At 43.1% G+C, this 27,958-nt stretch overlaps 2 protein-coding genes across 2 annotated transcripts in view; one reads left to right on the forward strand and one right to left on the reverse strand.

The window, feature by feature from the left end:
• ST7L (suppression of tumorigenicity 7 like) overlaps positions 1-7,554 on the reverse strand; it is a 41,081-nt gene extending 33,527 nt beyond the window's left edge. Inside the window, exons 1-3 of the mRNA XM_065403564.1 lie at positions 7,350-7,554; positions 2,273-2,355; positions 394-556 (exon numbers count right to left, since the gene is read on the reverse strand). Coding sequence (XP_065259636.1) covers positions 394-556; positions 2,273-2,355; positions 7,350-7,554 — 451 coding nt within the window. The remainder of the gene's footprint in view (positions 1-393; positions 557-2,272; positions 2,356-7,349) is intronic.
• A 940-nt stretch (positions 7,555-8,494) lies between these two features.
• On the forward strand, positions 8,495-27,958 carry CAPZA1 (capping actin protein of muscle Z-line subunit alpha 1). The gene is made up of 10 exons (XM_065403566.1): positions 8,495-8,555; positions 18,152-18,215; positions 19,564-19,615; positions 20,662-20,725; positions 22,174-22,380; positions 22,826-22,905; positions 24,297-24,375; positions 24,973-25,044; positions 26,045-26,107; positions 26,849-27,958. Exons 1-10 carry the CDS (start codon positions 8,517-8,519, stop codon positions 26,987-26,989), a joined length of 861 nt encoding a protein of 286 aa, XP_065259638.1. The 5' UTR covers positions 8,495-8,516; the 3' UTR covers positions 26,990-27,958.

A 27,958-nucleotide genomic window follows, 5' to 3' on the forward strand; every position in this document is an offset into this window, starting at 1 on the left:
ACCGGGACAATTCAGTGGTGTGTTTCAGTCTATTTTTTGCATTCAAGCTGTGTATTAATCTCTTGACTTAAACTCTTATTTCTAATAATTATGTAACATACTAGGCAATACATAGGTTCTTTCTTTCAGCAGTTCTAACAAATGCAACGATATTCACAAAGCAATTCCAGATTTTACTTCACTGATTACCATCATCATTTCGCTTTACTTCTGCAACTCTCTCGTGCTGATGGTCCCAAATGAGAGAACATCTTTCTCTGATTGTTACTATAGGCCCTAACGGGACGCCAAGACCGTTCTAAGACAGAAATCCAACTAGTTTGAACAAATCTTTCTGGGTTTAGGGAAGACACTTAACATGTCTCTGCAAAGCCAAAAGTTAGAAGCAATTACCTGACAAACTCTGCCTGTTTGTCTCGTTTTCTCCGTTGTTGGCTGAAAAACCTGGCACCGAAGGACTATTCTCTACTCCTCCAATGAGTGGCCTCAAATGGCTCACAGACACCTGCTCAATGAAAGAGGTGCCATATTTTTGGAAGTACCACCATTCGAATATCTGCAGTGGGAACAAGAGAAAAATTGCACCCAAATGTTTCACTAGACAACAACTTACCAGTATTCACAACAGACATGAAACAAAAATGTGAGCCATGTGGACATCCCTTTGCAACTGATTACAGACACTATTTATCTATATAAAATATTGTTAATTTTTGTATCTCCTTCCACTAAACAAGAGAGACATGGGTCTCCCCACCCAATGTGGGAAGAAAAAACATTAAGAAATTTATCAGATTTTAGCCAAATAATGGATTAACATCCACAAAAGTATGCTAACTTCTGAAGCAATTTTAACAAATAAGGTGTCTGGATCCTGCAGCCCTTACTTTAGCACATAGTCAAGGGGACTTTCCCCTGGAAGTAAGGACTACATGACTGGGCCTAGCTTTGGGTTTCATTCTTCCAAATTCACCTTTTTTGCCCATTTTGTATCACCTGCAATATGCTTTGTTGATAGCATGTGAGAGTCCAGGGAGGGAAGTCATTTAGTTCATTTATGAGATGTTTAAGGTCAAGAGTGTTTTTTTTCTTCTTCTTTCCTCCTGTAGGCCTTATGAGGCATTTATATATCATGATCTCCAGGAGTTACAGTAGAGGACCACCCTAGACCAATTCATCTGGGTATTTCCATCAGCATGAAGAGATAAGTCACATTCAAATACACGGCATTCCTATTGTGAAATGTTGCAATAACTCATCCATTTTAAATGTCAACAAAAAATCCACTTTTTTCTTTAAAGCGGGGATTTTTCTGTATCTTAACTATGTAAAATGACTAGGGCAAACATCATCATCCATTTCCTTCTTAAACAGCTCTTCCCAAATCCCCCATTCAGTACTCACAATCCACATTTTTCCTGCAGCTATGGTAAACAAATTGCTTTCTTCACATAAAAAAATATTTTTCTTTTAACTTTAGCCACATAAAATGTCTGTTAAACACAGTTTCAGCATATTTTGGTAACTGTGTGTGATATCTGACAGTGAAAGAATGTTCCAAAAGGCCCTTATCCTGCAACCAGATCTGCCCACACAGATCTGACTGCAGGATCAGAGCCTGAAATCTCAGATGGCTAAAGACCTATCAGAGTTCAGCAAGAATAATTTCTTTTATAGCCCAAACCCTCTCCCCCACCAGCCTCTCTTTAGATGCAACTTTTTAGTGAACTTAGTGCTGGTGAAACATCTAGAACGGCTTTCACCCTCCAAGGCAATCAATTTGTCCAAAGAACATGTGCAATGTTGCAGCAGTGCAAGCCTTCTCTGCGCACACCACCAGTACCTCACCCATGACTTGAAGGGACTGCTTCCAACAGTGAGAGAGGTGGTCAGTCTTCATGGTCTGGCTGCTGAGACTGCCAATGAGAGAATGCCAGTTGTGGCAGTGGCTTTGTGATGCAAACTATCCATTGGGAAAGGGACTGAATTTTTCCTCTTTAAAACACAGGAAATTATATGCAATATTGAAGGTTGAGATTCAATTAGCACAGGATTCAGGAAATTCAGAGTTAAGGTTGTTGTGGGAATCATACCTATGCCCTCTTCAGGTAACAATGGATAGAGTCCTGTGTATCAGAAACTACTGAGGAGTCGTTTCTTTTACAGTATAAGGACACCACCTAGAGACTGGTCAGAGAACAGGAGGGTTTCTTGCATCCTCACTTTAACAAGAGACATGCAAAAGCTCTAGTGAGAAGAGGAATCTACTTACAAATATCAGTCCAGATATAAGAGATGAAGTCCCTGTAAGTGCAACGTAGAATTTTGGAGTCAAAGTGCTTAAGAACACAGTCACTGTTAAGAGGGAAGAACAGCACAGTCAATAGGCAGAACTAGAAAATTCCAAACAATATGTTTGAAAGCAACATAAACAACCATATGCAGCACACTACACACACACATAACAAAATTGCTTAGGTTTTGCAAGGGCCTTGGTAATTTCACAGATGGAAGAGTACAGCAAGCAGAAAGATGAGACTTAAAAGAAGATACTGTATCAAACACGGCTAGTCTTTGCAATCAGAACGACTCTATACAAATCCTTTGAAAAGACATCTAAATTGTAATGCTCTTGCTACACCAAAGGATCTTAACAGTCGCATGGTTATTGAATGAATAAGTAATTTTGACAGACCATATGCTTTATTTTAATTTAAAAGTGAGCTATATTATTTTGATACAAGTTTCTATTAAGTCTTAGCAAGTAAACTGATCAGAAGTTCTGTTTTAAAAAGGCGCATATGTTCTATCCTAAACTACCTTAGCCACACAGAATCAATAATCAATCAACAATAAATAGGTGCTGCTATTTCCCAGATATTAAAAAAGGCACAGCAAAACAAAGAGTGCATCAAAAGTTATTAGGTTCAAATACATTGTACTGTGTAGATTTACACAGACTTCCATTCCTTGCTATTTACAGAACAGAAGAAACCTCCTAATGTTACAACCCTGAGTGAATCTCACATTTACAGGTAAGAAAGGCATGTTTGGTCTGCGTTGTTCTACTAATCTACTGCAGGGAAGCAGTAACAGAGAAAACTAGAATCATATAGCACCACCAACTGGAGTATTACATAACAGAGATAGCCTCTGTTTCCAATGTCCAATATCTCTGCAGGCTGAGGATATGCTGAGTTTAATACTGTAGGTTGAAAATGGACTTCTGATAAAACCTGAAAATCTAATTTAAACAGTGGCCAACAGCTAAATGGAAAAACAGACACAAGAAACATCCAGTTTTACCTTTGAAAAGAAACTAGTACACATGCAGGAAGAGTGACAAGCGTCATGTTGGAATCACAGCAAGGGTTGCAAGCAGAAAATGAACTCTCTTTTAGATGAGGATGCTATTAAGTAACAGTGTAATTTCTCTAATTATAATAGAATCCTGAATTCAACTTCACACCAAAATGTTGAAATGCTAATTCCTAAGTAAACATGCTCCTGGGGAGAGAAGAATTTATTTGCTGGATTTTTAAATAGATCAACAGACAGAAAAGCAGCAATATGATCATCAGTGTATTTAAAAGGGCGGGGGAGAGCGCGGGCAGGCAAGAACATATTTAACTTTCACTGGAAAGTCACAAGCCAGAATCAGAGCGCATACCATCAAAACTTTTTTTGCACAAATAATCTATCTTTTACAGCTGTGGAGAGAGACACTAAATATACTGACTACCTAGCCGTTGGCTAAAGAAAACTGAGGCAATCATCAATTGCAGACTTCTCTGGAAGAATTAATTTTTAAGGAGCAGGCCCACCACTTTCACACCATAAACCTATTTAACCAACCACTGACCCTCAGTAAAGGAGAGATGGAAGAAAGAAACATCTGATGACAGCAAGTCTGTAGCCTATGTAGTTCAGCAATAAATGTCATGGTGTCCCTTCAATTTTTAAATGATACTTGTGACCACTGCAGTTTCACCAAATCTTTACCTATTTCTAGATCTTTATCTAGAAAACCATATTGTTCTCAGAAATGTGACAAAAGGACCGCTTTGAACACTAGACCAAATTTGTGTTAAACTCCCACAGCTCAGAGAATCTTACAGACTCAAGAAAAACATCAATTTTCATCTAGTCTTCTCGCCCACACGCAATAAAGCAGACTAAAGAACCCCTTTGTGGGACCAGCTGGGGTGTAGTGTTGAGTTATTCCAGAGGACGCCCAACCACAGGTGACATTCCAAACTGAGCTGAAATGATGGATATAAGGTAACCAGTACCTTCAAACTGACTGTGGCACAACCAAAGAACATGACCTAACAGTCACCAGCCACCATTCCAATACAAGAACATTTTTGTTACCAAATGGTGATGCACCATCTCCCAAATAACTCAAAACCAGGGCGAGAAGGGACATTTCCAGTTGCATCAAACAAAACATACAATATTGACAAACTGCAGAGGAAATTTTAATTCCTGAACATCTCTAGGATTTGTTAAGTGAATTTCAAAGCACTGAGCTTGAGATGCTATCAAGTATTCCATAGCCTATGATTACCTAAGGCCCAGTAAAATCCTTCTAATTGACATAGTTCATAGGAAATAAACATGCCAATTAAACCATCAACCCAACTCTCCTCAGGCCAAGAGGAAACCATAGCAGTGGGAGATTTCTTTTATTTCTTGAACTGCTTTTTACATAAGCATTGTACGAAGTATTAGAACATTTTCAAAATCTATGTTAAGGTAAATGTGTCTTGTCTGATAGCCACAAAAAAGAGCCAGAAAGCAGTCTGCAGTGGAGGGACACAAAAACCTTGTCTACACTAACAAGAGTTACCCACTGTTAATAAACAATTTATGCAACAACTGCAGTTGAAACAGCACTGAACACAACTTAACTGCAAGTTCAACCAAGAACAAACCACATGGAGGACAATTTTGGAAACTGAAATTGGGAATTTTTGTTAGGCAGGGCAGAAATTGGAAGTTAGTACCAGAAAGCTATCATTCATAATGATTAATGTTATGAGACTGCAGGTATTAACAAAAGGGTGAGTGACTTCATCAAATGAATATCTGTTCCTTAGCAAGGGTCCCAATTGTGCCTTGTGCAATTTATTAAGGGGCTCATCAGGGAATGGCCAAGGCTTGTTGAGTTTGCTCCCAAAATTAAGGATGACAGTAATAATTAGTATCTTGTAAATAGACAGCTTCAATCCAGCCAAGAATTTCCAAGTATTTTACAAGTGTTATACAGCACTTGAAATGTTTATAAGACACCAATTGCCTAGGAAGGAGCTAATACAAAAAGATGAGGCTTGTACCACACTCAATAAGAGGTGTTAGGACACCAACCCCATTCCAGCAGCTGGAGAGCATGCAGAGCTTCTTTCCAAGTGCTCATAAGCTCAGGAGGTTCCATCTTTGGTATCAGCCTCTGGCTAATAATTAACTAATAAAACTGAAGAGTGAAGCCTTTTCCCATTTTCCCCTGGCTCCTGGAAGACAAGAGAGCTTTCTCCCTTATCTCCACTGCTAACTGCAGCATCCTCTGTAAGATGCTGTCCAGAACCCTATGGGCTGAAATGAAACTCAGACTGGGTCAATTTCACCCAGTTTGGACATCAACTTGAAATGCTTTCATCTGAAGGGGGGGGAAATTGTGAAAGCAGTTACAATTCCTCCACCTGCCTGAGTCTCCCTGAAAATTGTCATTTTATAGTCACATATTCCAACCTTAAAAAAAAAAATCTTCCATGCTGATGTATGAAAGATCCACACAAAGAAAACTATACACAAAAAGCTGCCAAATGCACAAAGTAAACACACTAGAAAACAAGAGGAAAAGCATTGTTTCTTCTAGACTCTTTCAATTCTGGACATGTTAAATATTACTTGAAACAATAATGGGTAGGGCCCTACCAAATTCATGGACATGAAAAACGAGTCACAGACCGTGAAATCTGGTCTTTTATGTGCCTTTACCCTATATTATACAGATTTCATGGAGTAGACCAGCATTTCTCAAACTGGGTTTCCTGACCCAAAAGGGAGCTGCAGGGGGGGTTGCAAAGTTATTTTAGGGAGGTTGTGGTATTGCCACCCTTGCTTCTGCACTGCTGCAAGTGGCAGCGCTGCCTTCAGTGGCCGGAGAGTAGTGGCTGTTGGCCGGGCGCCCAGCTCTGAAGGCAGCGCCCCACCAGCAGCAGTGCAGAAGTAAGGGTGGCACAACCCTCCCTACAATAACCTTGTGACCTTCCCCCCCCCCACACACACTCCTTTTTGGGTCAGGACCCCTACAATTACAACACTGTGAAATTTCAGAATTAAATAGCGGAAATCATGAAATTTACGATTTAAAAATCCTATGACTGTGAAATTGACCAAAATGGAGGGTGAATTTGGTAGGGCCCTAATAACGGGTAAGACATTTTTAAACAGAAGGGCTGGTGTCCTCGAAAGTATCATGCCCAAGCCAACATACAGAGCACATGAAACTAGCAGTGTTTTTGTTTCCAGTAGTGCCCACATGTAATTAACAACCAGGCCTAAAACCCTGAAGAAATGATGGTCTATCCTGTGCTTTAGTGATAGGACTATCCAGAAAAGCAAAGGTATCTTCCTGCTCCATTTTTCTGGGCTGCACTTGACAGTCTGCCGTAGCTGGTTTATTTACAATGAACACCAACAAAACAAAGAACAAATCCCAATTATTTCTAGATTTTGACAAGATTAGAAGAAAAGAATATTTCTTCCCCACCCACCCTGTTTGTTTACTGTGTGCATATGACAGTTTTGTAAATGCTACAATCAGTGTCACTACTTGGCGGGGGGGGGGGACGGGGGGACTTTCACATATCAACAAGGAGGGTGGGGGTAAAAAAACCATCAACGTGACTGTAAAACCATGGCAACTATCAGGGAGCCTCAGCAGTCAGGTTCAGGAGGAGCAAGCCGAGAGGAATCTGGGGCTGACAGGACTTTAAAACTTACAGTACTTTTATTTGGAATTAATGACATTTCTCATGACTGGTGGCGCCTCAGAAACCTCCGCTGGGCCCATGGGAGATTGGGCAAAGGGGTCAGAAACCAAAAGCAACTACCTACTGGTAATATACCCTCCTGCCTACCCCACCCCAGGGAGCCCATCCCCCAACCCGGGGGAACCCTCGCCCCCCCAAACGTGTTCTCCCAGCCCCGCCCCCCCCAGCCCGGGGGAATCCTCGCCCCTCCCCCCAATGTGTTCCCCCAGCCCGGGGGAAGCCCCAACGTGTTCCCCCAGCCCCCTCCCGCCCACACCCCCAGCCCGGGGGAACCCCCGCCCCGCCTCTCACCGGCCGCCAGGTTGTCCCGGAGCCGGAGCGGGACCCGCAGCCAGTAGAGGAGCCCGAGCGCCGCCAGCAGCCCCAGCGCCCGAGCCCAGGGCACGGCGGCCAGCCCGGCCCCCCGCCGCCTCAGCCGCTCCCACCGCCCGGGGGCGCCGGGCGAGCCCTGAGGCTGCGCGGCCGGAGCCGCCTCCCTGCTGCCGCTGTCCGCCATGGCCGCGCCGCCTGGGCCGGAGCGCACCACTCGGCCGCGCGCGCGGGGGCGTCCCCGCCGCAAACGGACTAGGCTGTGCGCGCCCTGCGCTCCGGGGGCTCCGCGCGCTGCGCCTGCGGGGGGGGGGGGGGGGGGGTCAGCTGCCTAGCACGTTCTGGGGACTTGGGTGCCCACATTACTAGGGGTGCAAGCCCTGCTCTGGGATTGTGGGTGCGTGTCCTACACTCATTGGGGATGCACAGCACTGGGGGTGCATGCCTTGCTCTGGAGATTTGAGGCACACAGCCCACGCTAACCATTTGGGAGTACACACAGTACTAGGGGTGCATGCCCTGCTCTGGGGATTTGGGGGTGCATGTCCCAGACTAGAGATTTGAGGGGTACCATACTAAAGGACTGCGTTCCCCTACTGCCCGGGGATGAGGCTTGGCTGTGCCAGTGTCAGGCCTAGGACCCACCCCTCTGACGTGCGTGGGGCCTCTCCACGCAGTACATGCCAACCCCAAGCAAGCAAAACTCGTGAGATTAGGACGCAGTTGCGGTGCCTTTTCATTTGCTTTCCCGTGGCTGGCAATGCATTCAATGATTCAGTCACGTTCCCACCTTCCCCTTAGCAGCCAGGAGGGCAGAACCTCCCCTAATGCCCTTCCCCTGCCTCCAGGAGCTGGGGCTTTAAGAGCCGCCGCACCCAACAGTGCGGACGCGCCACGCACCGAGGTCATTGCACCAGGGGTAGAGGGCGGGGCTGAGCCACTGCCCAAGACCGAGATGGCGCCTATTAGCGTCAATGAGAACTACCGGGGCCCACGATTGCCCACAATGAAGATGGCGCCGGTAGCACTTCCGGCCCGGCACTTCCGGATGGGCGGTTGCCTGCTGCCCCACCCCATCCCCTGCTGTCATTTCCCGGCGTGCTTTGCACGGGGTGGCCGGCGGGGCGGGGCCCAGCCAAAGGACCCAAAATGGCTGACTTCGAGGATCGGGTGTCGGACGAGGAGAAGGTAGGGGCAGGGTTTCTTGCCTCCCCCGAGCTTACCGCGTAGCGCCCCCCGCTGCCCCCATCCCCTAGGCGGACAGGGTCTCGGCCCCGCGCTACGGCAGGAGGAGACCCCCAAGCAGCCCCCTGCCCCTATAGCGAGGGAGAAACTTCTCCCAGTACCCCTCACGTCCACGGAAGAGACCCCTTGACACCATTCCCCTATTCCTAGGGGAGAGACCCTCTCCAATACCCCCACATCCCTCTCTAGCGAGGGACGAGACACCCCCAATATCCCCCTCTGCTGCCCTCCCATAAAGAGGGCAAAGATCTCGCCGTCCCTCCTCCCCCACACATATCATCTCCCTGATGCCCCATAGAGGAGAGACAAGGACCTATGTGAACTGTTCCACTGGGTGTTCTCTTCCCTATAGGGTATCATCTTTCCTCCAAAAAGGAAGATAGTCACACCCCCATGAGAGGGTGAAAACCCCTTATACTAATTTTGACTCAGTATGGCATGTGCACACACCCCCTATAACTATGTCCCCTTCTTGATAGAATTCCCCGTCCCCCTTGCTCATTTCAGAGGAGAAGGCACGTAGGGGGTGGTAGTACCTCCTTCCTCTTTTAGTATGTCCTTTTTGTGTCTAATAGTGGGGGGGGAATGGTGGTCTCTCTTTCCACATATTACTTCAGACATGGGATGGGAATTGCTGCTTGCTGTGGGAATAGCACAGTTAATCTGGACTGTTTCTAGTTGCCATTGGGAGGAAGACCTAGACAGTCACTAGTGGAGAGCTAGGAGAGGAGCAGTCACATCCTTGTGATGATTGTTTCCTTCTAAGGTTTTTGTGCAAATGCTCTTTCAAGTATATTTTTCAATGACTGTGGGGAAAAAAAACTGTAAATGTCCATTTTCTTGTTGATGTCTTGTCCTTTTCTAGTAAGTCTCAACTCCTGCACCACTGCTGAATGTACCAACCTCAGGTTGGAAGTCAGCAGTCAGCTAGCACACAAGTTGGAGGAAGACTTGTGACAAGCCTCATCTCCTATGAAAAGTCATTGGACTATTTAGTGTCAACACAGCAGACAGGGCCTCTCCTACAAAGCAAATACACTGATTACATCTATATTGTCAATCCTAACTAGTCTAAAACTTTCATTTTGCCTTTATCTTTAGTTGAAGTTTTTCTAAATCCTCTTCTGATAGCCCCCTATGAAAATAACACAATGAAAATTCAGAACACTTAAGAAATTACAACCATAATTTAGCTGCATAACCTGACAGTTTATGGCTGTAGTCTGGGACATGTTCAGGAACATGAATTTGCCAGCACACTGTGTAGGCAGACAGAGCATGGCCTGCTTGCTACTACAGTGTATAAAAGACGCTGTCTTGTTCTCATTTTTCTTTCTAGATCTGGTCAGTCAGGGTGTGTCAGTTCCTTAATCTGCTTCTGCTAGTAATAGGAGTTTTCATTGATTAAACTTTGGTTTCATATGCAAGAAGCGGCACAAAGGGTAGATACAAGAAAGATGGAATGAGATCACCAGATCTCTTCACAAACACACACAAAATTTTGTTTTGGTGTTTTAAACTGCCATTGGGAAGGTTCATTTTACACTTTTTTTTTCTTCCCAGTAACTTTTCTTCATTTCCTCTCCACCACCCCCCTCCAATATTCTTTTGAAATTTTCTGACCAGCTTCAGCTCATAATAAGGATCTGCTTCATAGATTCATTTATGTACTACCCTGGCTTTCCTCTCACTTGGAAGCTAGAATTGCCTGCTGAATGTTGATACTAAAAATAGAGACCTACTTTACTTAACTAAACACTGGTATTTTAAATTCTGATATTTTGGTACTTTGCATTATTTATCTTCTCATAGCTTTGAGTGCAAGTACTATGTTAGTCTTATTAGTAGTATGGGATAAAATAGGCTTTCTTCTGAACAATTCTAAGGCTAATTTCTAACAGTTTTCTCCATTTGCAAACAGCAGTTTTTAAGCTAAACACCCAATAAGTGATACCTGGTGTTTGTGGTGATTCTGGCCTTCTGTTTCTGTGGCTTTCTTTAGTCCAGGCCTCTTCCTAAATCAATGAGGTTAGTGACCCTTTGCAACAAAAGAAAGGAACAAACTAGGCAAAGGAACAGAGGCCCCTATCTACAAAAAAAAAAATAAAAAAAAATTAGGCTCTGTTGTGTTTTACAGAGCCCCCACTTAGCTGCTGTCTAACTGTGTAGGCACTTAAATTTTTGCTGTAAAAGTTTCTAAGGTGCTTAAGTTTCAGCCTTTTGACACATGCACCACTGTCTCATACCTAAGCCCCAGTGTGATCAAAAACGGAGTCAGGTGTTGCCCTGTCTATTGTGCTCACTAGATTGGGCCCTCTAAGCAAACTCAGAGCATGCTGAATTCTACACAAAATGAATGAAGGAGTGATCACCTCCTTTAATACCTTTAGCCCAGTGGTTAGGGTTTTCAGGTGGGATGAGGAAATCCTGGTTCAGTTACCCCGCCTCTGCCTGATGAGAGAGGATTTGAACCAGGATTTCCCCTTATCAGGTGAGTGTCCTAACTACTGATTTATAGAGTCACTCATTCTGTCTGTGGGCTAATGAATGTTTAATTAGATATACAAAATGGGACAGCTTCAACAAGAGAAATTGAGAGAGACTTAAATCAGAATAACCCATAGTCCTTTATCAGAGGGGTAACCATGTTAGTCTGGATCTGTAAAAAGCGACAAAGAGTAGCCGTGTAGCCACAGGACCCATAGTCCTTTAGTTAGGGTAGTTTGCTCAATGTTGTATAGTATAAATTCTAACCATAAGATTGTATATTTCCTTCTTTTGAGTAAATTCTATACCATTTTCAGCTATTTATACTTTATAGTTCATTATTGAATTTCAGCTGAAGATTTTAACAAAATAAATTAAGCAATCTTTTACCCCTTTCAGTAGGTGTTTCCCCAATTTTAAAAATGTTGGAATCAGAAGGGAACTGAGACAGAGATTAAACGAGTTGCCTGTGGCATCACTGGGAATAGAACTCAGAGCTCATAGTCTTCTGTTCTAACCAATAGACAACCTTGCAATCACTTTGCTGACAAATCTAGGGCATTGTTTGTTTTGCATACACTCTCTTTTTAAATGCTTAGCTTTAACTGCTCTGACTTTAAAAAAAAAAATCAGTGCACATCACTGAGAGACCAAGCAAAATGAACTAATCTGGTTTGTCACATCTATAAGTATCTATTCATTGTCCCTCATAGTCATAGGTAAATCTTGGATAATTGAAGCGTATGCTGCATATTCAAGACTTTTTGAATGTATATTGCTCTGGCTTCTTATGAATTCTGTGTACTGTCATCCTCTTTTTCTGCTTCCATTTAAAAAAAAATTGTGGTCAGGTGACTTCACTACTTGATGCTTTCCCCATTTTAGAAAGAGGAAGTTAGTTTCTGCTAGCACTCTGCAGAGATACCTGAAATGGTAATGATGAGCCAGGAAGTAGGTCAGTTTTGCAGAAATAGTGTTAGTTTCATAGTTCTGCAGATGAACATGCTATCAGTGTGCTGACACCCAAAGGCGAAGAGACTCCAAAGTGACAACAGTGCGGAAGCTTGATATATAGGATTAATTTCTTTACCACATACAAAGTCTGCTTTTTCCATTTCATGGGTAGACATTGCTGTTTTCAGTTGTGTAGAGTAATGATCTCTTCCATTTTTGTTTAATTGCTCCAGATCAAAGGGAGGGGAGGGAGAGGATAAAGTTACACTTTATAAAAATGATTACATGTCTTTGCAGTGTGTTTTGCTCATGGCTGCTGTTTTAATGGCACTTGTCCTAAATATAGATTTGTCAATCACTGTCTTGTCTATTTAACTTCACCAATCCTACTAAAGTGGGAGAAGTTACTTACAGATTGAAGTGTACGTAGGAATTGTGGTTTATTCAGGGTTTGAGTCCTGGACTTAGCCTTTTAGGAAGCAAACTATTTTAGGTGCAGGGCAGAATTTGGGTCTAAGGTGGGATATAATACCAAAAGAGAGGTGGTTATGTCTTCCTAACGATAATAAGGCCCCACTTTATCAGGGCCCCAAGTACAATGCAGTTGTGCAGCTGCATTAATGACCAGCCACATCATTTATCTAATTACCAAGATGTTGCATAAATATAGGCACTGCATAATTATTTTTAATGGCCTTTTATCCAGCTGCCATTTTAGGAGCTCAGTTGGAAGAGTGACTGTGTCCAGCTGGGGAACTGGAGTAGGGGGACTATATCCCCTGCCTTGATCCTTCCAATTGAAATGGATCTTGGCATCAGTTAGATGAAGTTGTGTGTGTACTCTGAGTACAGCAGTTGTAGTAATGCTTTAACATTTCCAGAGTGACATGTCTTATGTTTATGCTTATGCTTGTACTTTCTAAGAAAAGCACACACATCAGCCATGTAGGGTAGGACTCACAGTAAAGTCTACAGGGCAAACTGTGGAACAGCAATGTCCATATTAGTTACTATCCAGTAATCCTGATCACAGTTGAGGATAGTCTAATGCTTTCTGTTACACATTTTCAGAAGTTATATGGATATTAGGTACTCTAACTAGAATGAGAGTTATTTAGCTAGTGGAATTTATTAAGCAATGGAAAAAACACATTTTAGCAATTCTAAATGTCTGGCATGTTTCGGCAAAAAGCAGAAGGAAACTAAGGGCTTGTCTGCACTGGCACTTTACAGCGCTGCAACTTTCTTGCTCGGGGGTGTGAAAAAACACACCCCTGAGCGCGGCAAGTTTCAGCGCTGTAAAGTGCCAGTGTAGATAGCGCACCAGCGCTGGGAGCTACGCCCCTCGTGGAGGTGGGTTTTTATAAGCTGGTGCCGCAACTACACAGCCTCGTTAAAGCACGGCCGTGGCAGCATTTTAACGTTGCTAGCGAAGACATGCCCCCAGACTGAAAAGGTGGGCAAACATTCCATCCCGCTTCATGCCCGTGTTTATGCCTTTTTATTCTTTTGTCAGTTGCACTCAAACATAATTTTTAAAATAAATAAGTATAAATAGTTTTTGCTTTTCAAGTATCTGTGATACTGGCACCTTGCTCAGACTCAGTCCAGCTAAGATGGAGGTGATGCTGGTAGGATGGGAAAGCACCCAGAAAGCACGGCAATGCCTCCTCTGTCAGTGAAATATTTTAAATCCCTTTGAAGGATGTGGAATTACAAGCTAGATGCCAGAAAAATGTTTTTAAAGGGGGTTGGCCTCTCAACTCTGCTCCTGCAGATTAATTAATTGGATGATTAATTTGATATTTGTACTACTCTGGTTTGTTATTCAAAATGGCCTTTACAGGACAAATTTAAAACAATACTTGCTGCATCAGCTGAAGACAATGAATGTAATGCCTTATCCAGCAAGAAAGCCTTAGCCAACTCTTGCCATAATCGAAAGCTATGAATAACTGTAAAACTAAGTGGAAAAAAGTGGTATGTTTTATATATAAGCCTCAAAGGGAGCAGTGTAATTGTGTGGCTGAGTCTATTTGCCTCCAGAGTCCTGTCCAGTAACATTATATTCCCTCAGGTACTGTGCAAACCATAAAGCCTAGCTTGGAATTAGGGAACCAGTTGTTTAGACTGAAACAAATTTGCCTTAGTACCAAAGCCATGTGAATTCAAATGATACAGCACACTAGCATTTAATACATTTTAGAACTCACTGGTGGTTTTGATTTTCCTTTCCCACTTCAGAGTTCAAGAAATCTCAGGTATTACTTTCTTCTGACATCAGCCTGCTCAGATCTTTATCATAGTGCTTCTGATTCCAGATGCCTTAATTTTTTCACTAGATTGTGAAGCTTAATGATAGGCCCACAGTACAACTATCAGTGAAATATACAGTTCTAGACAAATGAATTAACAATGTGTCACAGAATGGCACCAAGTCCCTTTATTGACACATGCCAGAAATGGTTCCACATTCTATGTGGAATTGTTTTCAGGTTTTTCCTTAACCAGAGACTCCAAATGAACAGTAATTCCAGAAGAGAGAATAACGTGGCATTACTAATGATCAGGGAGCTTAGCTTTCCGTGATTGAAGAAAAAAAAATTATCTGATTAAAAAAACCTCACAAAAATCCATGTTTTTCCATGGTTAAAATGAAACACTGAACTAGTTCCCTAGCCACAATATATATAGGTATCAATGTTTTAGTGATATACAGTAGAACGCCATTTATCCGAGCCTCCATTATCTGGCTTTCCTTATTAACCGAACCACCAGCTGCCCAGGGACTGACCGCCCACGCCCCAGCCACCAGGGGCTGACCGCAAGAGCTATCAGCATTGGGCAGCTGGTGGTTCGGTTAATACGGAGAGCTGGATTATGGAGGCTTGGATAAAGGGGTTTTACTGTATACATTTTTATTTTTTCACAAAAGTTTCACTGTAAAAAAGCAAATTCCACATTTTTCCATGGCAAATGGATTGCTAGGATCCCTGATAATGATAAACCATGGTGCCCAGTAGTGAATCCCTAGTCAACTCCGTGCAAACTCAGCAACTAATTGATAGGCTTAGATGAGCTTAAATAGAAATTTTCTCCCTTGTTTCCAAATAGGAGGGCTTAGGTCTAAAAGTTTCCTGACCATATTCACTCCATGGTCTTCTTGCACAGGTCATATTGTGTGGATGAAAGATAGAGATGTACCTGTGTAATCAAAGTAGTATACATACACGATAGCCTGAATTTTGAAGAGGTGTTCAATGCATGCAGCAGTAATAATGTTGGCTTAGGGTTTGCTGCTTTGTAAACCCAAAGGTTTTGTGGCTACTTTTTTCTAGACTGTGGCTCCTGCTCTCTAGATTGCAAGAACAAGAGGGTCCTGATCAGACTGCCACAGTAGCTAAACAGGTCAAAAACTTAGGCCTTGGCTACACTTGCAAGTTACAGCGCTGTAACTCACTCCCCGTCCACACTGGCAGGGCACTTACAGCGCTGTATCTCCCTGGGTACACCGCTGCAGGTACTCCACCTCCCCGAGAGGAATAACAGCTGCAGGGGAGTGGCTACGACTCAGGGGGGTGAGTGTAAACGCTGTACTAATCACCTTGTCAAGTGGCCAATCCTCTCCATTGTTGTGACTGGCTGCAGGAATGCGGAAGTGCCGGTTTCAAAGCTCCTACCACAGAGAAAAGTAAACAGTTTGCAGCTTGCTTTGAGTGAGTGAATGAATGAGCAGGGGGCCGGGAGTTCGGAACTTGCAAAATAGAGAGCTGACATGCTCCAAAAAGCACTCTGTCTCCCCCCACACTCTGTCACAATCCACACACACACACCCCCCCCGTTTTGAAAAGCACGTTGCAGCCACATGAATGCTGGGGTAGCTGCCCATAATGCACCGCTCCCAACACAGCTGCAAATGTTACAAGTGTGGCCACACCACTGCGCTGGCAGCTGTCAATGTGGACAGACTGCAGCGCTTTTCCCTACTCAGCTGCACGAAGACAGGTTTACCTTACAGCGCTGTACATCTGCAAGTGTAGCCAAGGCCTTAGAGATAAGTGCCCGGCCTCACTGCTGACTAACTCTCTGATCCTTCCAATGTTTGTGAAAAGCCTTAAGGCCATGGGTTGTATCACTGATCTGCTTAATCAGGCCTAGACCGTGGCTACACTCAAAACTTCAAAGCGCTGCCACGGGAGCGCTCCTGCGGAGAGAGCTCTCCCAGCGCTGCAGGTACTCCACCTCCACTAGGGGATTAGCTTACAGCGCTGGGAGCATGGCTCCCAGCACTGGGGCACTGTTTACACGGGCGCTTTACAGCGCTGTAATTTGCTGCACTCTGGGGGGTGTTTTTTCACACCCCTGAGCGAGAAAGTTGCAGCGCTGTAAAGCGCCCGTGTAGCCATAGCGCTAGTCTCTTTACAACATGGTCAGGAAATAATGTTTCAGTAGCTAGCTTGAGAATAACTTTGACCTCTGTGAGCTTTTCCCATTTTTTTTTCTACATTGTGGACACTCGTTTGCTCTGCAGGACATCCATCACAAAGCCAGGCAGTGTTGGCAGGAGGTGTGCCCCCAGCTCAGGGTGGTGGGATTCACCAGAATCGCACAACAGCAGATGCAAGAGAAATCACTTGTTGAAATCTGGAGGCTTGTTTCTGAGGCAGGGTCTCCCTCTGCTGACATCTCAATTTCATTTTGTAACTTTCCATCACTGTCCACTTTTGTACTTTGTACGTTTCCATCACTCCCTGCTTTCTCACTTTGTATCTTTACACTTTCTTCCGTGAGTTCTTATAACTTCAATTACTTTCCCTTTGAAGCCTGTAAAGCATAACTAATTGTGTTTAAAGTAGGCAGGATTACATCTTTATGCAAATTTCTAGTCCCATGGTACTTGGTGGGGAGAGGGTATTTGTCTTCCTTCTTGGAAGGGATCTCCTCTCTCAGCTATCACATGCTGCTTGTTTCCTGGTGGTCAGTGGCATCTCCTCCTACCAGTCATCAGCAGCAATGCAATTACATCACAGGCAACCCTCCACTCTCTTAGTGTATATTACACCTCTTAGCTACACAGTTATCCAGTAGGCTGTCATCTAGTAGCAGGACTTTGGTAACTCACTCGGTACGTAATTGACATATGGACCTCCAGGTAGTTCCAAGCAGTGAAACTCAGTGGTGTTTTGTTAGGTCACAAGAAGACTGTTAGATTTTTTTAAAAGGGAGAATGTTGGCTAATTGTGTGTGCACTTGTGCAGGCTGAGCAGTTTGGTGTCTAAGGTGATGTTTGTGATCCAAAAGGGTGTTTCCAAAGCAAAGTCCACGTTTTCAAGTGTTCACAAATTGTGGGTGACCATCTTGGGAGTCCTAGAGATTGATTTGTCAGATGTGTTGAGCATCTGCAGCTTCCATTGACTTCAGTTAGAGTTGTGGGTGCTCAGATACTCTGAAAAATCGGGCCCAAAGTCTTAAGTTGGGTCCCCAGAACTGGAAGCGCACAATTTCATTACACATACACACACACGCGCGCGCGCGCACTATTTCCATTGATCATCAAAATTTACAGATGGGCAAAGTAAGAAAAATGCTATTTGGGAACGTTAGAGTTTGATTTAAGGGTATTTACCGTGTATTTTGGCATATGATATTGACAGTTTGTATTTTAACTGTTAGAAAGCTTTAACTTTGACTTTCAACATCTGTCACTAAATAATAATTGCCTGACCCCCTCATAATTTCCTACAATTGTGAAAATCTAAATTTATGACCATCAAAATGAATGCATAAAACCTATAATTTTGTGCAACTGTGAAAATTTACTGGGATAAAAATTTTAAAAATACTTAAACATAAACATCAATATTATCCATCGAAATTATTTAAAAAAAAAAATCAGATTCTGTCAAGCTTAACTAAAGGACGCTTTTGAAAATTTGTGCCTAAATCTGTCCATAAATAGTAGCACTATCTACAACTGTAACACTCCGTTCTGCTAGTGAGCTATGTTGGTGTAAATATGTTGCAGTTTGTTGGTACCAAAACAAAAAACGTGCACTGTTTATTGAATTTAGTCTAATGACTATTTTGCTTTACTGCAGGTGCGGATAGCTGCAAAATTCATCACTCATGCACCACCAGGAGAATTTAATGAAGTGTTTAATGGTGAGTAAATAACAGAAAATCAAATAGTTCATAGGATTTTCCAGGTTTCAGCTATTATCAGAAAGAAAATATTTAAGGTACCTCACAAAATATGGTTGGCAGAGGGGCTATACTTTTTAAGGCCAAGATTTTTCAGAAGTGGCTAATGATTTTAAATACCGCCTTATGACATCTGACAAGAGGCTGGAGCACTTTCTGAAAATCAGACCCTGTTAAAGTGTCCCAACTTAAACACCTCAAAATTGAGGCACCCAAATCAGCCATTTTTGGAGTCACGGCCTAGGATCCTAGGTTAACGTAAATCTTTTTGTGATCTTTGTTTATGTGTGCATGTCACGTGGATGTTGTTCTATTGTGTTTCCTTAGTACCTTTCAGGCTTGATCTGAACTGTTTGAAGCCATTTATATGAATGCAAAATCCTTTGTCTGGATGCCATTTCACCTTGCTGCTTGGGTACAGCATTGACTTGATGGTATTGTGATGAATAGTAAATGTTCTAAACTGGCTTTTACCAGACAAATGTAAAGTCTAATTGTAAAGGGATATCATCAGGTACTCTGAAGTTTGTTATGGAGACATAATAGTAACTAGCTTTCCATTTATGTAATATATTTTGGACTCCCATCATCAGAAAACACCACAGGAGCCATTTTCACTGTTCAACAATGGTGTGACTGGAATTTTGTTAGAGCCAGAAGGGTTTTTGGTTTACTTTCATTCTACCATAACTCAAAAGTGGCTAAAGAAATTCTTTAACTTAATGATTAAAAAAAAAAAAAAGTTGTTTTGAACAGTGACCAAGAAAGAAAATTACAGCCCCAAAGGTACATGTTTCAGAAAGCTGTGACTGTATGAAAATGGAGAGTATAATGGAAAATGTTTAATTCTTATTCTACTACTACTAATAATAATATTATGTAGAGTTGCATCAGTAGATCTCAAAGAACTTTACAAAGCATCATCATCCCCATTTTACAGATGGGGAGACTGAGGCATGGAGGTAAGTGGCTTGCCCAAGGTCTCACAGCAGGCCAATAGAAGAGCCAGGAATAGAATTCAGGTCTCCCAAGTTCCAGTCCAGTGCTCAATCCACTATAGTGATAGTTACTTGTAATGACAGTAGTATAGCCCCTCTGCCTAGCATGGTTATGCTCTACTAGCCTTTAATCAGAATCATCACACAGACAGCAAGGAGGGAAGAATTTAGTTCCATTATACAACCACACAGTGTTTAGTAAAATGATTTACAGCCACTGTAATGTGTTTGTTGAGCCTCTGCTTCCGTTTCAGTTTTAAGGTGCAAAGACAGACATTTGATAATCTGCCTGAACACTTTCTTTTCTCTAGATGTCCGGTTACTGCTTAACAATGACAATCTTCTCAGGGAAGGGGCAGCACAGTAAGTATTGTTTAAAACAGGTTTCAGAACATTTTAAGGAAGTGTGTGTTTTTTCAGTCTAATGACATAATGATGTGAACTGCGATCAATTGTAGTGTTGGTGGAGGGGGTGATGTACAGTAATTTCCCCTCTCCCTACCAAAGCACCTGGAAAGGTGGAGGGTCATCTCCCAAAAGTCTAAGCAGAACTACCTTTGTTATAATAGAATCTAAACAAATGAGGAGAGCCAACATACATACATACACACATACATACACACATATATATATATATATATATATATAGTAACCTTTTAGCATCCTAAGGAATGATTCATCTTTGTTCAAACCATCAGAGGACTGGTACCGGTCATGCTATCTGGAGTGGTTCATGATCGTGAAAGCCATCCTCAGGGCGGGCAGATACCAAGAAGCGGAGATAAGACCCCAACTAGTTGTATGTTCTATAATTAGCTTTCACCAACCCAGTAACAAGTGTGAACTCCTGAAGCACAAAAACAGTCATACCATGGAGTCACAGACAGTCCCCGTGGGCGCGCCAGTCTGTCTTGTCCCCCAGGCAAGCTGGACAGAGGGCTTGGTACATGTACAGTGCTGCAGCTGTGTCGCTGTAGCGCTTTAGTGAAGACGTGGTAGCTATGTTGATGGGAGAAGCTCTCCTGTCAACCTAGCGCTGTCTACACCGGGGGCTAGGTTGGTATAACTACGTTGCTCAGGGTATGGATTTTTCACACCCCTGAGCGACGTGGTTACACCGATGGGTGTTTGTAGGGTAGACCTAGCCTTAGTGATAGTTGGTTGCTCTATACCAAAGATCTCAAAATATTCATGTTGCTCCCATCACAGGAAACCAGTCATTTACCCCAGGTCAATTCATACCTTAGATATCACACCAAAATATATTCCCAAGAGCACTGTCTATGAAAGTATTAAACATGGACATTTTCTCTGTACTGGGATTTGTATTCATTAGTCCCTCAGTGAAAATATAAATAATAAAGATTGCACAGTTAAAGCTTACCTTTTTTCTTTTCAATTATTAACAGTGCATTTGCCCAGTATAACATGGATCAGTTCACTCCCGTGAAGATCGAGGGGTATGATGATCAGGTAAGACAAAGTTTTGCTGCCTGTCTTTGCAGGTTTTCAGATTGGTATCCATCACTGCAGGTATTACGATGTCCTTCCATAAGTATCTGGATGGGAAGTTCTGGTTAGGTTGAAAATGTGATCTGCTGATCACCTGACATTTTTCTTTGCACTCAGTACTTAGCAAACTTCTCTCCTTACAGAAAAGCCTCAGACTGAATGTTTCCTTGTGACCATGCTCTCTGTTACTAACTAAATGGGGCTAATGCCGTACTCCTTCCTTGGGCACAACTCCCTGCTAAAGCCAGTGGAAGTCTTGCCTGAGGCAGAGTGAGCAAAGAATGCTTTTCTTTTAGGGCTGTTTAGCAGCTCTCAGATGCTGCATACTCCCAGCTTCCATTGGTTTCAGTATCAGGCTCTTAAAAAATAGCATATGTTCTTTTTCCATTTCCATCTATACCAAACCCCTCCTTATCCAATTATTCCAAATATATTGGCTCTCCCATTATATCATTTCAGCCTTCCTGCATTCCCTTCTCCTCTATAAAAACACAAACTAAAGAACTTCCCGTTTGCCTCCAAAAGATGGTCTGGGAATTTTTTTGCCTCTTGATACTTACAGACTGAAGTTTCACAAAGGGTACAATTAATTTCCGTTTTTCTGAGGAAGAAAGTGGGCCCTGTTGGAGACTGAAAGCAGGCTTGGCTGCCTCTGTTTTCTGAGCTCAATACTGATACAGGAACTGCATTCCAGTGTCCACTTGTGCCAGAGGGTTCGGTCAAGTGGTGCAGGCATGGGAAGTATAGCAGTACTAGGCTGCCGATAGAAGCAGATTTGACAGAAGCTGTACAACCTGTGAGAAAGAAGTTTGGCTCTTCTGCTTGGTCTGGCTCTTGAGATGACTGATCTCCCAGTGGGGCGGGGAATGCCCTGTTGTGCTGTTCAAGACCATTCACCCCAGCCTAAACCTGATACATAGTGAAGTAGCCACATCTACTCTTCCTCCTTGATCAGAGGAGGAGTTGCTGCAACATACAGGCTTATGGAAGGAAGAAGAGAGAGGAAAATGATGGAACACCCATCCTTCCCTCTAGGAAGGAGAAAGAAATGGGGCTTGAGTTATCCTATTATAGTTTTACAGAAGCAGAATAATTGATGTTTGTATTTCGTAAAAGGATCCCAAAAAACATTGTAAGCTTTCTATACACAACATCACTGAATGCAGCCATCTTTGGTGAGAGGGAAAGTTTGTCCAAGGACCTCACAGCAAACCCCAAATCATTAAGTGAACCATAGAATCATTAATGTCCTTGCAAAGGAGAGGGCTCTTCAGACCATAAGGTTTCATCTGAAACAAATAGCGCCTTGTGGTGAAATCTAGCAAACTTGCACTCAAGAGCCCCAGAAGAGCAAAGTGACATTTAAATCAGCATAAGGAAGTGCTTCGATCTTTCGCTTTATTTTTCAGGTCTTAATTACAGAACACGGCGACCTGGGCAATGGCAGATTTTTGGACCCAAGGAACAAACTTTCCTTTAAGTTTGATCATTTAAGGAAAGAAGCGAGTGATCCCCACCCTGAGGACACAGAAGCAGCTCTAAAGCCATGGAGAGATGCCTGTGACAGTGCGCTGAGGGCATATGTGAAAGATCACTATCCCAATGGCTTTTGTACTGTTAAGTACCTACCTTATTTTATTGATGGTTCTTTGCCCCATGTCTGTTAGCCCCACAGGGAGACTTTGTACTGTATTTTGGGCTCGCATGAGTGTCTGTCTTGTAGGTCCTAATTCTTGTACAGCAAAGATAGGAGGGTGCAGAGATTTTGTGTGCGCAGTCATATCGTGGCAAAATGTTTAATTACCTCAATCACCTGTGGGTAAATATGCACGAATGCACCTTGCAGCCCTCTCCAGGGCTAAGCTGACCAGGAAAGGGAAGTAATGTGTGTGTGCATAGACAAGGTAGCTAATGGTGTATGTGCACTGTCTGCTCTCACTCAGCGCTGTGGTATAGCAGGATATTGAAGCTCCATCTAGTGTTCCTGAATTAGGAACACAAAGCTGGTGGAATACACACTTGGCACTGTGATGCTTATTTTTCATTTCTTTATGAATTCAGGTTTACGGCAAGACTATAGATGGACAGCAGACAATTATTGCCTGTATTGAGAGCCACCAGTTTCAGCCCAAAAACTTCTGGTAAGAATATTTTCAAGTGTTCGTGCTGTTATGCTTAAACAAAGCACACAAGATCTTTTATAGGCGAGAAAGCAACACGCCACATTTATGGAGAATACAGCAGTTAGCATATGCTTTTACGTCACACACACACACACACCATGCACACAGTCCCGCCAGTCGATGTTTATAATTACCAGTCCAGCGTCTGGATCAATCTAGTGGCCAGCCAGATTGGTCGCAGAGGGAGCCGGGCTCTGTCAGTCGCGATCCGATGCTCCTGGAGTAGTGGCAAGACTAACCCAAAGCCCCATGGCAAAGCACCCTGTTCTTATAGTCCTTTTTCTCCGTTGAAATCTATGGATTTTGCTGTGTCAGTTTATGACAGGTTACTCCTTAATTGGTGTTATCTTTTGATGTTAACATTCTAAAACACCTCCGAGAGGGTCATCCTGTCCCGGATTTGATTTACTCAGTTGTCTTTAGGGGTGCCAGCCTCAACCTCAGGGTCATCAATCTGCCCTTCCTCAATCATGGATGCGTGTTGATGGTTCTCTGGCGTCAATAAGTCTCAATAAGTGTCTTCGCTCCTCCTTTCTTGACCATCTGGTTAACAGTGGCCTTCACACCTTATCTTTTCCTCATGCATGCATTCCTCATTCACACAAACAGTCTTTTACAGAGACCTTTGAGAATACAAACAGCAGTTTTTTATATCGAGCGAAAAGACATTGTAAATTAAACCTTGCTAAATTTTATAACCAAAACAATTCACATTGAAGCCCAGACCTTCAGCGTACCTCTAATCTACTTAACACAGACACAATACAGCATTGTGTCTCTTACTAACTAAGCCTTAAAACAAAGAACTAAAAGGGCCCAATTTGTAATGTATATGGGAAACAGAATCCCATAGTCCCAGAGGGTCATTCCTTTCTGCTTTTCAAAAAGGGTGGCTGGCAGGATGAAATCAAATCATACATTAATTCTCATAGTACAATTATAAAATCCTGCTCCTACAGTGCTCCTGCCTTTTCTAGCCCTTTGAGCACGAGTTCTTCCTTTCCGTGCCTGCTTCCAAGCAGTAGGCTGATCCAGAACAGGTCCTCTGCTTCCGGTCTTGCCTACTTCCCGATAGCTTCTGCGTCTGGCGGATGAAATTGCTCTGAGAGAGGCCCCTGTGCTGCTCCATGAACCAGCCAGTGAAAGAGGCACTAGTGAAGCCAGGGAGCTGTAGCCCTCATTGTTTCAGAGCCCAAGCTGTACTGATGCATCATTGCCTTGAACTGCTCTGCACCAATGGACTGAGGTGCCAGGTGAGGCCTTTGAATGTGGTCACAAGGTGCTGGAAGACTAGCAGGGGCAGCACACTGGGCTCTTTCCCAGTCAGTTTGTGCTTTGGTTCTTTTTAGGAATGGCCGTTGGAGATCAGAGTGGAAATTTACCATCACGCCCCCTGCAGCTCAGGTGGTTGCAGTGCTGAAGATCCAGGTTAGTTACACTGCTCAGCAACAATCGCATCGGTTGCATCGCTGCTTCTCCAGGAGTTCTTATGGGTTTGACTCAGAAAAGAAATCCTTAGGGGTCCACAAAGATGCCATTTTAAACTAGGACACTTCATGACTGCTGACTTGTGCATCGGCTGTTTAAAATACTAAAGCAATGTAATCCTTTGAAAGTTATAATAGCTAAAGTCTGGCCGGATGGTTTAGTGTTAGTGGATTGTATTACCATGTGCATCCAAGCTCTGCACTTCACTCCTGGTCCCTGCTAACCGGGAGTGAGCCTACAAGTTGTCCTGTGAACCCTTTATTGCCTGCTCTCATCCCAGCTGTAATGAGTGTTTACTACATTAGCATAATATTGAAAGGTCCTGGCTGAGAATAAAATCCCTTGGAAAATCCAGCCAGCCTTAGTCTCCACTGCAGGCTGAGAAAACTGTCACAACATTGTTGTGCGTTTCTCCTGGTCTTTGGCCGTGTCTGTGGACAGCGCCTAGCATAACGGAGGTCTGGCTCGATTGGGGCCTCTAGGTATTACCACAATATAATGTTAATTATAAACCGGGCTTGTTCTTTCTTTGTGCAGGTTCATTACTATGAAGATGGCAACGTGCAGCTAGTTAGCCATAAAGATATCCAAGACTCTCTAACGGTTTCAGTGAGTATGGAGAATTTACAACATTTCAGCAGCTCTTTTGTGTTGGTTTATGTCCCCAAGGGCAGCTTTGCTCTCTAATATGACTCTACTCTTCATAGAATATCAGGGTTGGAAGGGACCTCAGGAGGTCATCTAGTCCAACCCCCTGCTCAAAGCAGGGCCAATCCCCAGACAGATTTTTGCCCCAGATCCCTAATGGCCCCCTCAAGGATTGAGCTCACAACCCTGGGTTTAGCAGGCCAACGCTCAAACCACTGAGCTATCCCTTCCCTTCCCTTGTGTCACTTACTGTAAAGGCTTTTGATCAAATTATAGGCTGACCAGTCAATGCAGCAGCAACACATGCAGTGGCCTGTGGGAAACCCAGCTTCTTACACTGCTGGTAGACTAAAGACTGCAGTGAGAGGCATGCTGCAGGTTGTTAGTTGTATGCTCTTCACATTTAGAGTAGGGGTCACGTATGCCATGGGGGAAACCAGTTGCCTTCTCTTCCCTGTGGGAGGAAGAGGGAGAATTTGAACCAAAATACAGCAGCATGTTTCTGAAAAATCTTGATCCTTCAGCACCAAGGCCAGGCAAATGTAGTTGCAACAAGTGCTTGGGTGTCCTCTCCCCGGTGCTGAAGAGAAGGTAACAGTCTTGTAATGACAATTAGGCCGGAAGGAAAAGGGGGGCAGTAGTGTCTGCTCACAAGTCTGTTCTGTATCAAGAACGCGCAGTTCGCTTTTGCCCACTAGAGGGCAGCCCTGTCTTTCACTTTGTACTGGATAGTGTGTTTAATGTCAGCTTCATTTACGTCTGTTACCTGCTGAGCAGCAGCACAGTTGCTAATGGGTACTGGCCCGATGTAGGCCTGAAACTGTCAGCTTGGTCTTTCCCTAATCGCTGATGAGCTAAGTAGTTACAGAATTTCATTCTAGAAGGAAACCCATTTAATAAATTTTTATATTCAGCCTTTTGATTGAACTTGAAAGTAAATTTTGTTCCTCTTACTCTGTAGAATGATGTCCAAACAGCCAAGGAATTTATTAAAATCATAGAACATGCGGAAAATGAGTATCAGGTAAGAGAATTTAGCAGGGATCCCTGTCATTACATTAGGCTTGTTTACTTTCATGAATATTTTAAAAGATACTTCCCTCTATTTACAAACAATCAGAACATGAGAGATTAATGTTCTAGTTTTGTTCCACCCCTTGTCCTTTCTTCTCTACCTTCTTTTTCTAGTTTCATAGTCAGTTTATCTGATTTTGATTGTAAATTCTTTGGAGCAGGGACAGTAGTTTATCTGTAAGCCACCAGGCACAGTTATGGGGCTATATAAGTGTTTAAAAACAAATGAAATAAAGTCAGCAGTATGGCAAGTCCCTTTAAAGGATATTAACAAGAAAACCGGAGTGGGGCCTGGAAGGTGCAAAGTCACTAATTCCAATTCATGAGAAGATCACACTGTGTACAGCTGTTGGCAAGCTCAGCAGAAAGGCCAGGGAGCCTGAACTCTCCTCTCCACCTCCCTGTGACTAAGAGCCTTTGCTAAGGAAAGGTCTGCTACAGCTTCCCATGCAATGCTTGTTCTGTGTGTAAGAAGGGGCCTTACCAGAAGGCCTTTTGCAAATAAATTCACTTGGGAAGGAGAAGGCAAGAGAGACCCTTTCTCAACATACACACACTCCCCCACTAAGTTTGCTTTATCAGTTAGTTGGTAAGTAGCATGCCTGGCTTTAATACTGAGTAATGCGTTTTGAAAGCATCCATCCTCCTGCTGTAGTTTAGACAAACACTTTCAATGTGGTTGCTCTTGCAGACGGCAATCAGTGAAAACTATCAGACTATGTCCGACACCACGTTCAAAGCCTTGCGTCGGCAGCTGCCCGTCACTCGCACCAAGATTGACTGGAACAAAATCCTCAGCTACAAGATTGGAAAAGAAATGCAAAATGCTTAAGGCAGAACTGATGAGATTGATGAAATGGTAGCGTACAAAAAAACTAAATGTGGTCATATGCCAAGTAGGTGGTTTCCAAACCAGTGTGGCATTTTGCTAGGGCTTTCAAAGTTAACAAGTTTTCTTGCCTCAAGGAGAACTATTGAACAAATAGCATTGTCTTTGTGTTTTGTGTTCCCTACCATATAAACTTCCTGTTACTGCATTTACTGGGAGGTCATTTGAATTAAACCACATTCATAGTTCGATGATATAGCTCTGTTTGGGAGTCACTGTAATTACTGGTTGGAAAATTTCCTAGCCCTGAAAGCCCTTTTATAAATACAGGCAGGTGGTGTTGGGAGTATTTTCCCTGCACCCTTATACAGCACTGCAGGTACTTCAGTAAGTTTGTCAGATCTGGTAACAGCTCAAGCTGCTGCGCTGCAAACTGTAACAAATGCCAGAGAAGACGCATCTCCCACACATGCCTGCTGTCGATCTCTACATAGCAATGGGCCTATAGGCTTAGATTCTAATATCTGAAATGAGTTTACATGATCCCTTACAGAAATCTCAAGAAGGCCAGATTTTCTGTGTAAGTACTTTTTTTAAACCCAAAGATTCCATGTTCCCTCTAAGTGAACCTTTTTTTTTTTTTTTTTTTTTTTTTGGCTTTTCTTTTCCCTGGAAGTGTGGTTAATAGACACCTGCATTTTTACAGAACAGCTAATCCAGTTAGTTCTCTCTCTCTCTTTTTTTTTTTTTTTTTTTTTTTAGTATTGTTAAGTTTGTTAGTATTGTGACTGCTGAGACATTTTGTCTGGTTGGAGATTAAATATTAGAGTTAAAAATGCAAATGTCTAAGGAATAGTAGGTATGTTGTGCTTTAATGCTTTGTGGCAGGTTCCTAGAGTTTGTACCACAGGTGTATGAATGGATGGTGTATTAAATGATAAATAAAAGATTTGCACCGAAGTGAGAGAAAAT

Source organism: Emys orbicularis, chromosome 4, assembly GCF_028017835.1.
Source record: "Emys orbicularis isolate rEmyOrb1 chromosome 4, rEmyOrb1.hap1, whole genome shotgun sequence".
In the NCBI taxonomy this organism is placed as follows: domain Eukaryota; kingdom Metazoa; phylum Chordata; order Testudines; family Emydidae; genus Emys; species Emys orbicularis.

What these genes read in the sequence shown, in the direction of transcription:
- CAPZA1 (XM_065403566.1), top strand. Translation starts at nt 8,517, where the DNA reads ATGGCTGACTTCGAGGATCGGGTGTCGGACGAGGAGAAG. An exon ending in TTTCAGCCCAAAAACTTCTG is followed by an intron (nt 22,906 to 24,296) that starts GTAAGAATATTT and finishes GGTTCTTTTTAG; the next exon opens with GAATGGCCGTTGGAGATCAG. An exon ending in ATGCGGAAAATGAGTATCAG is followed by an intron (nt 26,108 to 26,848) that starts GTAAGAGAATTT and finishes TTGCTCTTGCAG; the next exon opens with ACGGCAATCAGTGAAAACTA.